Here is a 17,149-nt window from a genome sequence, read left to right as displayed (position 1 = left end):
GAAAAGTGAAAACTTGATAAATACAAAATCTGGCAAATCATAACATGTTATATTTATAAATTAAGTTTATTTAGAAAATAATTATTTTTCCAAATTGCAACTTAACAGCTGCACCACATACATCCCTGCACTCCGGTCAAGTACAGAGAGGGACATTACCTTGATCAGATTTCAAAATGACGATGAACTCTGAAACACTTGGTGAGGATGAACAATGGGTTGCACAATTATACAGGATACGTCTAGACTTCTATCCCATATGTTGCACATTAAATACAAAACTAGCAGCAACAGAACAGAGCACAAAACACATGGACATACATAGAATATGATTAGCTCTAAATATCTTGTAACATCACCAACACTGCAATGGCACACAAGACCACAGAATACAGTGCAGTGTGGTGAAACACACCAGATCATTTGAACTTAATACAACAACATCTTGGTGCTGGTGAAGAATACAACGTGGCCCCTGAACAAGCGTTATTTGCATTCACTGACTTGACAAATGGGCACACATAAATAGCTGCAATTAGTGCAACTGCAGACTGGCTTAGACTTGGACAGGGGACAAACCATATAAATAGCTTTTTTGATGCAACAAACATTAGCATTGCAGAGCTACAACGTGTGCAGGATGAAGTTCCCAACATTTAATGGTTTTTGGAGATTCAACTTTACAGTATGATGATGCTTGCACAGTGCAATTTATGAGAGGAAGATCCTTTAGCTACAAGAGTGTTAGCAATAGCATTCAATGACAGCGGATTCATGACTCATTTATGGCTTTTCGGCATCCATTTCTGGCTTTGGACTGATAACATTAACCAATATCATCATGTGGATTTACTGTACTGTGCTTAATTCCATCCCTCAATAAAAGGTATTTACATTATGGACTGAGTATTTGTAACTAAGAGTGAGTTTCACTCAAATTGTAATCTATAAACCATTACAGTTCCCAGGCCTGCTAGCTGCTGCTTGATTTAACATGATTTGTGGAAGTTATTATTTTATCTTAAAGGAGCAGTGTGTAGGATTCAGTGGCATCTAGCGATGAAGTTGCACCCCTCACTTTCCAAGCATGCAGAAGAACCTACAGTGGCCTTCAGCTTCAGCAGAAAACTTCTGCGTCATCCTGAAAACATTAAGGCCACAGCGATGTTTATTCTTGTTTTCTACCGTCATCTGTCCTGATTTCATTTAGCGTCTCCATGTTTTTGCTTCTTTACTGACGAGGATTCATGCTCCCTTCATTTCTTTTGTGCTAAATAATAAGTATGGTCCTCCATTTGTTCAAATTTGGATTCTCAAACTTCTCACAACACTAAATGGTTAGCCAGCAGCATCAACAACCACTTATTCCTCCTCTTTCTTCTTCTTCTTCTTTCAACCGGTGCATCCCTACCACCGAATTCAAACTGCCACGTCAACATATAAATGTGAAAGGCTCTCTCTAGAGCCAGTGTTTGGTTTGTCCGTTCTGGGCTACTGTAGAAACATGGTGGAGCACCATGGCGGACTCCGTGAAGAGGACATTTATATCTACATAAGGAGCGGGTCCTCTTCAAGGAGCCGGCTGCCATTTTTCTACACTAGCCCAGAACGGACAAACTAAACAAAGGCTCTAGATGGGGCCATTCCTGTTTTCACTTTTTCGCATCGGCCACCGTAGTTATCTTACACACTTGGTACACTGGAAAAGTTTCAGTTGGTTGCAATCTGCAATCTCACCGCTAGATGTCGCCAAATCCTACACACTGCTCCTTTAGGATAAATTGTGCTATTACAACAGCTCTAAGTAAAGTTGCTGACTTTTTCCATTTACACTCAGATTTTGTCCAGTTGGCTTTAAATATCTATTCATAAATTAAAAAAACAATGCATGCATATACCACAAATACAAAAAAACAACAAAATCATTAAAAAAATATTTAAGAATGAAACTGAGATGCTGACGGCTTTGCAGCCCTGTAAATGCTGTTAGTTGGTATTCTCCTTTGTGGTGATGGTGACAAGCTGCTTGGCTGCCTTGGCAATGTCATAAGCACATTGGATGACCTGCTGGGTGACCAGCTGCATGTCCGGTCCTGGGCAGGCCTCTGAAGGCAACGCCTTCCTGCACTCATGCTGAAGTCGGTACGCACTGGAGGTCAACAAGCGCAGAGAGCCTCTCACAGTCTCTGAGCGTGGCTTCTGCAGAGTAAGGTTAAAATGTCTTAATATTAACAGGCGGTGTTTGTTCAAACGTCAACAGATTTGTACAAAGAGAGGCGGTAAAGTGCAGATCCTTTAGAGCCACATTGACCTCTGCTGGCTTGAATCTGGCCCGAACCTATTTTGGTTTGTCTACCATTCACTTTTTTCTTTTAACACACTTAAGAAAATGTATATTTAACACACAAGAATATATACATTTAGGTGCAATTCATTACTTTTTGATTAGAGTGAAATAATACATCAGGAATTGGCACAACAAAAATGCTTGTAATGCCTTCCAAATAACAAATAAAAAACGAAATGTCTGCCTGGTCCACTCTCTAAAAGCAATATATCTACATACTTGTTTCCATACCTTGGGAAAGAGGGCAGCCATTTCTATTACAGCCACATGTATTCTTTCTGAGCAGGGTATGAAGCTGTGAAGAGAAAAGATTTGTCAATGAGTTCAACATATTGGTGTCACATTCATAAAAATCTCAAAATTATAGAACGAACATTGATAACATATCAATTAACCAAAAGCTCTTACATGCAAGTCAAGGTACTCTATAGTATTCACACCACACCGTGCATTATCATCTTCAACATCAACAGAACATGCTATTTAACAAACGTTTTCTTTTAGCATTGTAAGTACAAGGCAGTTTTATTCCATGGCATATTTTTGTATTAAGAAATGATGGCTCCACAGCAGAAAAAAACATCAACCTGTGTTACATGAAATTGTCACCTATATATCAGAAGCAAGTCACTGCAAAGATGTAACTCAACTTTGCATCAATTAACTGAAACAAATTCAAAGTTAGCACATTGAAGAAAAAGAGATAGCTTGTTAGCAGGTGAGGCAGGAGAAAAGGGGTGAGTCAGAAACTGTGTGAGGGAGAGGAAAGTAAAACTGTGCCTGGGAGGCAGGGACAGAGGCCAGAGTACCAGGAGGTGGGGTCAGGGGAGCGCAGGCTGAGCGGCTGAAGGGGAGGGGGGGCCTTCTCGGCCCAAGGCACCAGAGTGCTGAAACATCCCAGGCTGTGCCTGAGCCGACGCACACCTTCACGCTCACATGGTCTGCTCACAGGGGTGAGGGACGGGGAGACCAAAACAACATCATAACAGCAGAGCAGAGTGGAAGTAGAATGAACAGTGAAGATAACAGACAAAAAGGGGAAATGATGGGAGATAAATGCAACTAAACATAACAGAATAATGATGTATGTAAAAGGAACTGAATGGAAGCAAGGGAAATGAAAGCTAAACAGATCCTAAACTGATAACTCTTCTGATTCTGACCTGTCATGTTTGTTCTCCTGAGCAGCTCGCAACAGCTCTTGGATATTCTTGGTGATCTGCTCTGTTTTGCGGATGACGTCCTCTGTGCTGGGAAGCGCGGGGTCTGACTCCATCTCCAGATCATCCAGCTCAGGGATAGAGCTGCCATCCCCCAGCCAGCCGCTGCTCCTCAGCCTCGCTCTCCTGCACAAACTGCACAGGGAACAAATAATCTCTACTGTAAAAAAAAAAACCTGCTTCTTGTTTTTACACCAAAGACAAAACAGCACATTATTTCACTTGAAAACTTCCTTTAAACTGTATTCAGGAGCCAGAAAACGGTCTTTCACTCATCACTTAGTAGGCCTACAAACCATCATTCTGGGTGATGCTCTTACCCCGAATCATCCATCTCAGAGTCATTGAATGTGTTGTCATAGTCACTTTCTGGCATGCTGCTTTGCTTCTCTAACTTTGAGGCCTAGAAGGAAGAGAGCAGACAAAAAAAAAATGATAATGTGTCTCGTGAAAGACGTCCCATGTCACTGACAATATAAACCAGAAACAGCTGTGGTGAAATCACAGTTTCAATGCTGGTCCACAAAGAACAAAAATATACATTGGAAATGTACTCCTTTTCGTGTGTTGTATGTCAAATTGGAATATAAACAAATAAAAGCGATGCAGACGACTCTGACTGAAACAAGCCAATAAAGCTGTGAAGCAAAAGCACATAATCAAGTTAAAGCGTTCAATATAGGATTAGTAAAACAGAGTTCAGATAGTTTACTCACATCAGTATGACATAATCACTGATGAAATGAAATTTGCCTGATCTTCTTGAGGCACAAAATCGTATTGGATCATCCAAGTGACTATGATCATCATCTAAATGTGACCATATGTTGAAATAAGGATGATTCATGGATGACAATTAAACAAAACAGTCAAACTAAAAGCCATTTCTAATAATCAGCAACATGTGGCTAGAAACATTACATCAGAACCATGAAACACAGCTTTACTCATCTCCAAACTAAAGACCCCATGCAGAGAAGTCAAGGATCAGATGAGTTCATGAACGAAACTAAATCACACAACAGAGGAATGCCTTATCTTCACACCAGACAGGCTCCACTGTGATCTGAGATGTTCATTGTAACTTAACTTTATGCAGTTTCACTATCAGACTCAAAGCTACATGTATAAACAGGAAGCAGAGACAAACAAGTACACTCAAGCCACACTCTTTCAATCCATGACCAAGAATCTAAACAAAATCCTCCTCTTGTATGCAGTACACAATGCAATGCAGCACACATAAGCTCGCCTCAGGAAATGTGATCAGCACATACATGTTTAGACAAATCTTTGTTCTGGCTGAACAGAAGATAAATCTTTTTAGCCTGTAAACAACTCCTGGATCACCACGTTGTTTGTGTGTTACTGGAGGAAGTGAGAGCATGCTGTTGGAAGCTCACTGTGCAAAATGGCCAAGCAGTTGTTAGAGACAGGATTAAAAAAGGACTTCTATTTATACTGAGAGTGTTTGAAATGAAAAATATGATGAGTTTAACAACTCAAAAGGTATAAAATATACATTTAACAATCTAATTTACTTGTTTTATAAAAAATGAAACATTAAAAAACTTTGTACAACATCATCTGCTACACAGGTTTCTGGAGCAAAGAAAGAAAGCATTATATTAGCAGGTGCTGCATCACAAGCGCAACTTTCTGCTCAACGTTCAGCAGTCAAACAGAGGTTTTGCCTTTGCAAAACCTCACAATTCCTGTTGTGTAGCCGCGCTGTGAGGATGAGGCTGATGAAGGCAGGTATCTGATGGTGAGGGCAGCTGGTGGGGGGGGCGGCTCATGCAGCAGGGCAGATAAGGAGCAGCGTACGGAGGACAGAGGGAGGTGAGGGAGGGGGGTGGAGGTAGAAATGTCTCCAAGTGGATTTGCTGCGTCCCACAAGATGCGGACCAAGTGGTGAGGATGTACTTAACCTTTTGAGAACTCTCGTCCTTCGACCAAGACAGGGTGGATGGAAATGAGGGGAGGGATGAAGAGGTGGTCACAAAAGCGCCCCTTTCCGTCTAAAGACAGGGTTCAAATCACATTTTAAGGACACAAATTTCTTAAATTAAAAAAGAAACAAACTAAAAAGTCAGATTAATGAGATTAGATGTTATGTCCAACTCTTCAAGTAAGTTGTAGGTTAACCGTATATTGAGAATGGAGTTGATGGAAAACTATATTAGTGCAATGAACATGACCATTAAATTCAAGATTAGAAAATTCTATTATTTTAGAGGGGTGATTTTAAAATAAATCAATGCTATGTAGTTGGTTGTTTTTTACAGATTATCCGGCTACATTTTTTCCCTGTACGGGAAAAAATATGGCAGGAGAGCCTGGGAGTTAATCCATTGAGAGAAAAATACCAGAAAACTATGATTCACGGCCTCAAATTGAACTGCATATTAATATATTATTTAAATCAAAGAGAGAATCCAAACAGATGAGAAGATGAAGTGAGTTTGTGAAATTATCATGCATTACAAAAACACAGAGTATTTGTATGGTAGTTTTAATGCTTCATCAACATAAAACACAGTACAAACCTTTAGAGTATATCGTAATAACAGCATCTCCTCGCGGTTACAGCTAAGTTTTGTTTGACAAACAAGCAGTACTCCAGTAAACAACAGATAATATGCAGATAATGGTTTTGAATATGGATCTGGACAAGATGAGATGTGACTGGCTGTGTCTAAATCTAAATGCATGGCATTGTGGTTTTGATGACTCCGTCTTTGATGCTGCAAAAAACTACCCAGTGGCAAATGAGTATGGAAAACCATTTTTAAAAAAACAAGGCAGAGAGAAGGGTTTGCAGACAGGGTGAAGACATGAAGGAAAGTCGTGGAAACAGGGCAGTGGAGAGGAAATGGCAAAGGAGAGCAGGGAACAGGTCTTACTTACATGAGGTGGGAAGGGTTGCAGGGTGGGGATGCCCTCCTCTGGGTAGGGAGTTTCTCCTTTAGGGAGATAGGGCTTCAGGCCTGAGCCGGTCTCATACATAGACATGGGCCGACTGGCCCGCGCAGACTGCCGGCGTTTCAGGGCTGAGGGGCTGGAGGGGTCGGGGTAGTCTGAACCGCTGGGGATCTGATAGATATTGGTTGGGACGTGCCGCCTGAGAGAGATGTTCTCGCTTTGCAGAGATTGCAGCTGGAAGAGACGGTCAGCAACACACTAAGAGGTGCTCTCAGCAAAGCAAGCTGTGTTCCCTATTCTGATCATCTTTACACAGCATAACATTTCAGCTTTTATCCCATTGTTCCTAAAATAGTCATATTATACTTTGACAGTCTGCTACTGTCAGCATGCTTACAGTCATTTAATCCTGCCAAGATTTTCATTTGGCAGGAATAAAACATCTTTGTGGGTATCATCTGATAAAATTTGAGAATCTAACCTTTAGATTTTTGTTATTCCCATGATACAGAAAGTCAATATTTGGATAAGGCTCTCACAAAAATGTATGACCAATATACAAAACCTGAAGCTATAACGACTTACAGAGTAAATCATGTATCATGGCTTTTGGAGCTTAAAGACTTAATCTTATGTTCTCCTTTAATATCCATAGAGTTGACCATCAACCTCCTAAAAATCATGGGGATAACAAGAATTTTGCTTTGGGAGGGATTTTCTCTTGGTCTAAAAAATGGAAAAAAAAAAGCAAAGCAAGTGATAAGCAAGCAAAAGATGTTATGTAGGTAAGCAACACAGGTGCAGTTTCAGTCAAAGATGTAGCCACAGTACAGACGGATTCATTTAAGAATTATGAGAGGATAAGAGGCATTCAAGGATGAACAAAATAATGTAGATTTTGTCAAGCATATAAGAGTTTTTTGGGGGAAAAATCTGCCTTAATTAATGCAACTATTTGCATTTAGTGCAAAGAATATGGTAGATCTGGTGTACTGGTCAGAAAGGGAGTAGCATGGTTTAGTTACTAAACTCTAATGACTGACTAACATGTGGTAATTTTAGTGAATCTGTTCAACCATAAGCTAACACAAAGCCAGATCACATCATCAAAACAATACGGTACGCTACAGTGCTGTATGTCTACTGCAGTGTCACAATGACCTTTGTGAGCAACCAGGAGTCACACAAACAGAATTAAGAGAGACAAATTATCTGCATGCTCTTTCAAAACAGCCAAATTAAAGCAATTTTAACATAAGAAAAAAAAATTCAACCTCACTGACAGGGGTTCATTTAAACAAAATAAAAAACGGTAACATGCTTAAAACACCTGTGGTGAAAAATGATCATTTTCAAAAGAGAATTGGGTTTAGCATGATTTAGATTACTAAATTGAAGCACAAATGTAACATTGTCATGTCTATAAATCAGAGGTTTGATGTAACAGAGTAACAGTATTCCAGGTTTGTATTGGCTGAGGTGTATGTTTTCTATGAACTCAATATGAAATGTGACCACTTAGACAACATGTCAAACCATTAATCCACATGTACTAAAAGGCTGTTACCAAAAACAACAGCTGGACAAAACATTCTACGCAGTAAACACAGTATATGTGATGAAGCAAGGCACACACATACATTTTCAGTTAGTCACTATGAAGGATTAAAAGTCACTGTCAATTACTTCATGCTTTCTCTTAAAACATGCTTGTTAGTAACATTAGACAGATTTATTACAAAAAGGGAGACTACCAGTAAACGTCTTTTGTTATTAACTGGGGGAAAGGGTGCATTTCTTCTCAAATTAAGAAAACAAACCAATAACAACAAAAAAAGAAAATCTCCAGTTTACATTCAAGCTTTGAAATTGAACATGCTGGCCAAAACAGAGGGTGGACCAGCAGGGTGTCACAGCAGCCTTATCTCGCAACACAGCATCCCTATTCAGATAGCTCGGCCTCCACGCCAGAGAGCGATCACGCTGGGCAGGAGAAGAGCTCTGCTGACCGCTGTGGCCCCCCCTCAGTCCGGCCCCCGGTGTTAGTGATCTTATTGGTGGAGCGCGGTGGATACCTTTTTCTGCATCAGCCTCAGCTCATCACTCAGGTTGTTGTTGGCTTTCATGAGGTGCTGGATCTTGGCTTCGGAGGCAGAGAGCGCAGTTTTCACCTCCATGTATTCATGCACAGTAATGGGGCCATCTGAGACGTCAGAGTCCAGGCTCTGTATGAGAGAGGGGTTGAAAACAAAACGGTAAAGGCACCTACAACGAGAGAGAGAGTCCTTCAGGCTTTGAATTTGTGAAAGTGATGCCATGATACCTTGGTCCTATCCCCTTTGCTCGAGGGGAGCTCGTGATCTGTATCCTCATCAGATGCCACACTATCGTAGTCGGGCTGGTCGTTGTCTTGGCTGTCACTGCAATGCCTGACAGCCACACTCTTCAGGATAAACTCAACATTGTCTAAAGGGGCACAGAGTGGAATAGTTACTTTATATCTGTGCTACACTTTAGTGTCAGTAAGATCTTGGATAAAGTACGAATAAGATGCTGACCTTTGGGACTGGCTATTGAATTCCCTTGTTGTCTGCGCTTAGCATCACTTAATATGTCAATCACAAGAGTTGCAAATTCATGTGCATTAAATCTTGCCAGCTTCTGTCGTCCCTAAAAAAGAAAAACAAAAGTCACATCATTGGCATGCGATCTAACTTTAAATGTGTTCAGAGGGAAACAATACAACATTTGCATGGGAGTTCTGTAAAGCTGACTCGCCTGGTTTCGTGTCGATGAATACTCTGGATTCACAGGAAGGAAAGGCACCACAGTTGTCTCCGTCACCAGAGTGCTGTGATTCTGTGTAGCCAACCACACTACAAATAGTAGGAGAAGGATGAGCTCAATGGTATACAGCTGCAACACCAGTGGTCAAGTATCAGTGTTGAGGAGATGCCAGTAGTAGGGCTGCACAATTGCCGATTAAGAGATAATCGCGATTATTTCGATCAATATTGAGATCACAATTATTCATTGATTTTAGAAACTAAATATTTTTATTGCACTTTCACATTTAAATCAACAGAACTTTGCTTTCACTTCCATGTTCCGCTACATTGCTGTTAATTAACAAATCTTTACATTAAAATAAGGTTCCAAAATAAGTAATATACAGTATAACTCTTCTACTCTGGACTGCAGCCACAACATTTAGGAACGTTTTTCACAGGCTGGCAATGTAGAGTGTGTGCACAGCGGCATGACAGCTCCCCAAAAGTGAAGCCAAAAACGTCTCGACCTCCCCCTGGAGGCTGGCTGTTAGTTTAAGAAGCGCTTGATTTGATATGCAACAGAGTTTTCTTTGAGCACACATTTTAAACGTCATTCATGTTCTCTTAATTTTGGGAGGCCAAAATCGTGATCTCGATTAATTGTGCAGCCCTAGCCAGAAGTACAAATGTCTCCCATGGATATAAGAGAGTTTTTACTGGATAATTCTACTTTACCTGCATCAGTCTCTCGTCTGTCCACCTCATCATACACATCCATGGCCAGCTCCTCGAATAAATGATTACTGAGCTGCATGAACATTAGCAAATGACAAATAGTTAGACTTAAGTAAGAGGAGAAAAGATGGCTCAGTACAGTGGGACTCTGCAAAAAATGCTTACAGATTGCAGTTTCTTCTTTGCTGCCTTGGCCAGTTCTGATAAATCTAAACTGCTAGAAAACAGAACATAACTTTTATAAAGGCACGCTGATGAACTGTTAGGTCGACATAATGCACACTTCATTCTGAGTTATACTTACATGTTCCTTATCCATCAAAAGAGAGCAAATAAAAAAAGATCAAATGTGTCATTTGAATTGAAAATGCACAATGATTGTTTTTACAGTGGCTGTTCTGCTCATTTGGAATTAAGAGAGTTGTTATAACAAGTTGAATAATATTTCTAATTATTGTTTGAGTATGTCATCTACTTCACTGGGCCGGTTTCCTTTAACTCAGACGCTGCAGCGATTTCAACAGCGTGTCAGAACAGGCTTCAGAGCAAAAATACAACCATAAATAACAGCCTCACTGTACTCGCTTTGTTGGCTCGATTCAAGTTAACCTAGACGCACGCTAATTCACAGACAAATCATTGAATATTGACATGCATCATGTTGACTTACAACTTGTGCTTTCTTACCTGTCAGCCATTTGTGGAACAATGAAGTGCTGGCTGTTTTTATGATCTGAAAGGAACAAGAATGTGCTGGATGACTGCCAACAACATCATTGATAGTTAAGAGAAACATTTAGTAAAGTATGATTTAATTATAATACATAAGCGGTATTCACAAAATAAATTAAATACAATGAGCAGGTGTTTTTATCTGCTTTGAGGGCCACATGGGTGAGATTTATCATCACAAATCAAGTACTCTTATCACAGAAAAGTGTACTCACAGAAATACTCAGTCACTCATTGTAGTGCCTTATTTGTATATATCTTTCACTCCAACCACACATGCACATGTTCTTTGACCCTTATCTTTTTAGTCATTTCAATAACAGATCTCTCCCTCTCTGCATACCTGGCTTTCTCCCACACAGGTAGAACGCCAGTCGATCAGTTAGTTCATACTGAATCTCCACCAATCGATCTGCCAAGTCATGGTGGCCAGCTTCCCTACAAAGGCCCAGGTTAAAAAAAAAGTGTGAAATCATATTTTGTGATTGTATTATAAAAGGTATTTTGAATTATTGAAAACAGCTAACCTTGCATAGTCAATGGGAGTTTTGCCATTGCTGTCAGGGGCTCCAGGATCAGCTCCATAAACAGTTAATAGTTCAGCCTGAGATATTTGTCCTGCCTTTGCAGCTACATGCAAGGGAGTGTTTCCTTTTTCCTAGAGGACAGGGTTGATTAACAGGACAAACCATTATGATCTAAGATCAACAGAGCGTTAAATGCAAAGATGAAAATTCTGGTTTTAAGTACAGCAGATGAATCTTACCGGGTGAAAAAAATTAGCTTGTGCTCCCAGGGATAGCAACCGCAAACAAGTCTCGAGATTCCCCGTGCGTACACTTGAGTGAAGTTGCTGAAAAAAATGAAACAACTATTACTATGAATCGATTAAGCTTAACTATAAAGCTTTGCACGAAAACATGTTTGTAGTTTTCTCTTAATGACACTGAGCAGCCACTTCTCCTCACCTTGCTCAAATCCTTGGCTGTCGAGCTGTCGTCTTCCCGGCAAGGCATGCGATGGACAAATGCCAGCATTTGATATTTGGCTTTTATAAACTCTGATTTGTTTGGGCTTTTGGGACAAGATGAAACATAGAGAAAGAGGCATTTGAGTCAGTGGCATAGATTAACCTTGGAAGTTCAACAATCATTTTTCTGTTCATTGAACTAACATCTGTGTTAACATTTTCTAACAATAACGACTCACTGCAGCTTGTCCTGAGGGTTGGCCTTGCGTTTTCCACTCATCACTGATGCAGGGTCCAGCAGAGAGTGCTCCCATATTGAATTCGCTCCATTGCTGTATAATGTCTGAACCATCTAGGATGAAATGTAAAAGAACCTGTAAAATGTGTCCCAAAGTACAGAACGCTGACTGGCTTCTAACAGGTCCCTTCCTGAACAAACACTTTCTATATATGGACAAAATCAATACACCTTGGTGGGATCTGATGTACAGCTGTTGTCAACAGATTTATCTTGAGCAAAGACAGAGGCCTGATGAAATTAAAACTGCAGTAATACAGACTGTGTGCAAAGATAACGTGATCTCAAAGCATTTTGGGGAAAGACAATTCAGCCCTGTAGCACTCATTAACTATAAATAAGACAACTTCACAGTTGAAAGTATAAAGATATGTAGCTTTACACAAGTGAATAGTCGTATACATTTTCTACTGTGCGGGGTTATTACCTGGAGCTGCGTAGGAGGCCATGGTGTGTGCGTCACGTGGCGGACTTGGGAGCTGTGTCTACCCAGACTTCGATGAACACTGCAGCACTCATCGCAAATCAGCACACCCCTGTTGACCGAGGCCCAGCGAGGTTCTGAGAAGTAAGAGACAACCACAAAGTGAAAATCACAACACTTACTGATCTAATTGATGAATTCACAACTGAATAAAGATGTCATTTATAGGAGTAGCTAAAGGTACAATATTGTATCACCCGGCTCTCACAGGTTTGACTTGCTGTAGCTTCATTGGTAGTCTAAGATGAGTTAAAAAATGTATCACAAGTCAAGTCCTCTCTTCACATTTATTACCATTATTCAAATCACTGACATGCTAGACGGTAGCGACCCACTTCTCCTTTTTCCGTTCCTCTTGACTAGACCAAGAGAAACTCTTACATATGGTGTCAAAACTATTACAGACATGTGCTTAAAGGATAAGGCTGATGATGTTCTACATTTTTCTTATCATACAAATCCCAGAAAAAGACCAAAACCCATACTTAATAGATCTTATAAACAAGTATTGTCTGTGTAGCCAAACCTGATACAACTTATTGTTCTGTGTAACAGACTTTCATTGTTGTCCAAAAACTCACAGTCACACATCCATGAGCCACACCGTTGTACTAGGTGTACTATCATTAGATTAACTTGGGTATTGTAGTTAATCCCACATAAACCATCCTGCGGAAATACTCAGTCAAGCACCAAATGTGTATTAATCCCTGCCTGAAAACACTCCTAACAAATACACTATTTACTTCTGCTTAAGTAACATTTTAAGTTTTTGTTTTTTTTATCTTTAAAAAAAATATATGTAGCCTACACCTTAATTAAGATTAAATGGGCTTGTTTGTTCTAGTCTTTTTTAATGAGATTTTTTGAGTGCCACACTTCACCACTGGAAGCATTATTTAGGCTAATGTAACATGAATAGTTAACACAAATATTACAGACAGACAAATTCAGGTTAGATCATTGTTAAACCTTTTATTATCACAACATGCCTTGGGGAGGCTTTCACATGCAGACACAAACACAACCTAACTAGAAGTAAGAAAAGAAAAGAAAAAAGCCAAACCCCAGTTGGCTATAATAGTCATGTAAGACCTTTTTGACACCATGTTTAGGTGAAGCCATGCACTGTGTTAAAAGGAAGTGAAGACTAGCAGTTGTAGGTTGAAGCACCTCAATCTTATTGTTGAGCAATAGAGCAGCTTCCTCTTCCAAAACATTGTAAAAACAAAATAACAGACAAATGCTACAGTATCAATAATTTCTGTGCTGCATATTCAGGAAATGCATAGTTAGAGAAATAGAGAGAGACAGAGGGGACTCATGAGATACACTATACTCTCTCTGTGACCAAAATAAATATGTTTACTTAACCACGACCTATTTAGCACGCTTCATCTAATACAAATGTCACAGAGCTGTGCCGTCTGCCGTTTACACAGAGACTCTAACAGCCAACATTTCAAGACCAAAAATACTGTAAATTCATATGACACTCGGATAACCGATAAACTGTTAAGCAGATTGGGTGTCTGGCACTGTGACAGGACAGTGAAGACAGTAAGTGTCTTAAGCAGCAGCTGATGTGTAGGAGGAACAGCTGCACGGGGTGCTGGTCAAATTCTGGCACCTGGTCCCCAGTGTTCAGAGTCTCCTCTCCACCAAGACCTGAGAGTTGGTGCTGACATGCCTCTTTTACTCTTTCCTCAACAAGTGCTGCTAAATTTAATACCATATCTTGAAACTCTAAAAATATTCACAGCCAACAACTGGTAACAGCCGTATGGAAGGGCAATCCAGGCCAGCTGCTGTGAAGACCTGAGGGGTTTTAACTAGTCTGAACAACACAATGATAGACAAGGTACTAAAACTGGAGTATTACTGAATATTTAGCATACTTGTTAGTATTTCCTTGATTTTTCTTGTGAAATAGGAAAGTAACCTCAATTGGGGTATTCATTTCTAAAAAAGAACATTTCTAAAAACAATTTACATTTTACTCTTACAGTATATCACATTTACAATATATTGTGGTGCCACAATAGAAAAAAAATATCTTCTGCATTGAAGGCACGCAGTCTATTCACTCAGCATCCTGTTTTGCTTCCTGTGCCTGCTGAAAAACATCACGTCACTTCTATATAAATGAGACTCCTGAAAGTACCTCTCGAACAATGCAACTATTACTTGTTCGGCCTTCACAGAAATGTCTGATTGTAAAAGCTTAATTCCATTTTTCTCTCATCCCTACAATACTATTTACCATTACCATTATTTAACAAATAAATCTCTATTACAAGATGCTGGTATTACTCGGATTACATATAATGGACACAAGATTAAGTTGTCTTCATCTGGACTAATAAATCTCCTGCCAATCAATACAGATACCAGAGTGCAGTGATGTAATGATGATGTAACAATTGTTTGTAAATGTTTAACAATTTGTTTTTTTTAAGACAGCCTTTCACAGTTAGGATCAGTGGAGGAAAAAGCCATACCATTAAGCGTCCTTTCATTCAGTCATTCCTCATCAACACAATTAGTTAAATTCAGTCACACATTGTCAACATGGGATAGGCTTCACTTTTACTACCAATACCCCTGTGTGGTGTACCAAAAGCAGCCTGACAGGAGACCACTGACTTGTAATCACTGATGCATCCTGGTGAGAGCTTACAGAGCAGAGTTTCCTGCTCCAGGATGAGATTTCATAATGGATGATTACATTTCAAACTTACTGGAAACGTTTGCATGCCATAGACATTATTCCATATACACATATGGTTTGTTACCTGTGACAAAACAACTGTGCAATTAATTATATAGATAGATAGATAGATAGATAGTAACTTTATTAATCCCAAGGGAAAAATTGTTAAAATAACTTGTTAGATTAGTCAACTAGATAAAGATAAAATCACCACTACAAAATAATAATGGCACAATTCATATTACAGTTTTTAAATTGTCAGGTAATACACCACAAATCTATACTATATATTGGTGCTGAAGCTCTTATAGATAGATAGATAGATAGTAACTTTATTGATCCTGAGGGAAATTCAAGTTTCCAGCATCACAGTTCCATCGTGCAAAACATGTTAGTAAAAAGGCAGTAAAAAAGTTAGTAGTGCAAAGTACAAAAAAATATACCAGATATAAAAATACAAGGAGATGAAGAAAACTGTTAAAAGTGAATATAGTGCATAGTAACAGCTGTGATACACAACTATTAAAAATGAATATAGTGCAGAAGAGACTGTTAAAAATTAGTATAGTGCATTATTATAATAGACTAGAAAGGTGTTGTACAGTTTGATGGCTCAGGGGTCAATATATACATTGACACATATAGGAAATGCCTGTCTGATTATTTAAAGCAAGTAACACCGGATGGAAACAGTTAAAAACGACAGCTGCTTCAGGGTCTAATTGCATCCTCAAACCAGGGAGCTATAACGTTAGAGACCTGTCAACAACACTATAACAACTTGTTAGTATACTGTTTATCTAACTCACTGTAGAGAAGAAGAAACCAGCATGGGTCAGCACTGATAATCTGATTTAAACCTGAGGTGTGAAGGTTGCTAGGTTACTTGATGGACCAAACATCTTTATTTAGGTGTGAGTTTGCTTACCTGGGACATTACAGTCAGCGCAGAGCTCGGTGTTTCTCAGGCGTTTAGACATCCTTTACTCAGGAAGAAATGCCTCTTTAAAATGAGCCAAGTGTTATGTCCTTTGCGTTGTGCCAACCATTGATTACTCTCTGTGGAGGTGCCTTCCGCGTTAGCTACACCTAGCTAATCAGCTAAAAACAACCCAACCCAACTTACTCGCCTTTTCTTTTTGGCTAGCGTTAGCGTTGCAACCATTATAACGTTACCCGACAAGAGAGTCAGAAGGCACACTGCTGGTGTCTGTTAAGTTAGCTGACTTAGCACCTGATTAGCTGACTAGCCTGCTGTGATCGTGTCTGGTAGTTTACTCTTCAGTCTCTGGTGGTAGACAGTATAGACAGAGATGTGTCGGTAGCGAACGAGCCGGTTCATTGAGCCGACTCTTTTAAGTGAACGTATGCACGCTCGCGTATGGCCGGAGTCTCTGCTCCTCTGCCTGCTTGCCTTCACTCACACACCGCGCCATTCTCGCTGTCTCGCTTCACCTCTACACTTGCATGCGCGCACACTACACACTGCAGAAGAGTTAGTTTAGCTCTGAGAATATCTAGTGAATGTAGAGTGGACGTTTGTGCAAAAATAACTGCTGCAGCTCCTCCAGACCAACAGAGGTTTTCCGTGTCTTGTGAAGTAACGGGGCTCCGCAGCGAGAAACGTTATCGTCTCCGACCAAAACTCCGGTGTCTCCCCTGTTCCCTCCGGCCGCGTCGGGAGGCTGAGGAAGGAAAAGCCAACACTATGATCAGCAGTGATCATGGAGAGACCTTCGTCTGGTCAGTTAACATTACTGCCAAGCAGGTGAAATATAGAGTGATATTGTGGTTTTAGCTGACGTGTGTCGCCTCACTGTTTTGAGCGATGCTCGTTCATGTCTATGTAGAGCGAGCACAAGCGTGAGCCCGACACTGACTTTAGTTTACTTAACGGCCACAGGTGTCGCTGTTAACAAGCATTTCTGAATCTTACAAACAGTCCCTTTAATTA

General features: G+C 40.0%; 1 protein-coding gene across 13 annotated transcripts; it reads right to left on the bottom strand.

Annotated features, from left to right (window-relative positions):
- Positions 1-47: 47 nt before the first annotated feature.
- On the bottom strand, positions 48-16,621 carry git2a (G protein-coupled receptor kinase interacting ArfGAP 2a). 13 transcript variants are annotated; one of them, XM_037777265.1, is made up of 22 exons: positions 16,124-16,620; positions 12,426-12,559; positions 11,940-12,052; positions 11,699-11,804; positions 11,497-11,583; positions 11,258-11,388; positions 11,074-11,168; positions 10,686-10,731; positions 10,303-10,308; positions 10,164-10,215; positions 9,999-10,071; positions 9,271-9,368; positions 9,051-9,162; positions 8,816-8,958; positions 8,568-8,717; positions 6,478-6,726; positions 5,499-5,588; positions 3,888-3,970; positions 3,511-3,702; positions 3,157-3,288; positions 2,579-2,642; positions 48-2,199 (listed from the first exon to the last, which is right to left on the bottom strand). In XM_037777265.1, the coding sequence occupies exons 1-22, from the start codon at positions 16,173-16,175 to the stop codon at positions 1,987-1,989; spliced, it is 2,421 nt and encodes an 806-aa protein (XP_037633193.1). In that variant the 5' UTR covers positions 16,176-16,620; the 3' UTR covers positions 48-1,986. The 13 variants fall into 13 exon arrangements, with proteins under 13 accessions (XP_037633193.1, XP_037633194.1, XP_037633204.1 ...); XM_037777266.1 differs by having other exon boundaries at positions 10,164-10,212; XM_037777273.1 differs by having other exon boundaries at positions 2,058-2,199; positions 3,128-3,288; positions 16,124-16,619.
- Between the last annotated feature and the right edge of the window lie 528 nt (positions 16,622-17,149).

The sequence above is a fragment of the Sebastes umbrosus genome, chromosome 8, assembly GCF_015220745.1.
Source record: "Sebastes umbrosus isolate fSebUmb1 chromosome 8, fSebUmb1.pri, whole genome shotgun sequence".
Taxonomy (NCBI): Eukaryota; Metazoa; Chordata; class Actinopteri; order Perciformes; family Sebastidae; genus Sebastes; species Sebastes umbrosus.
The sequence above is the reverse complement of the archived record's forward strand: the minus strand, read 5'-3'. Positions and strand labels throughout refer to the sequence as shown.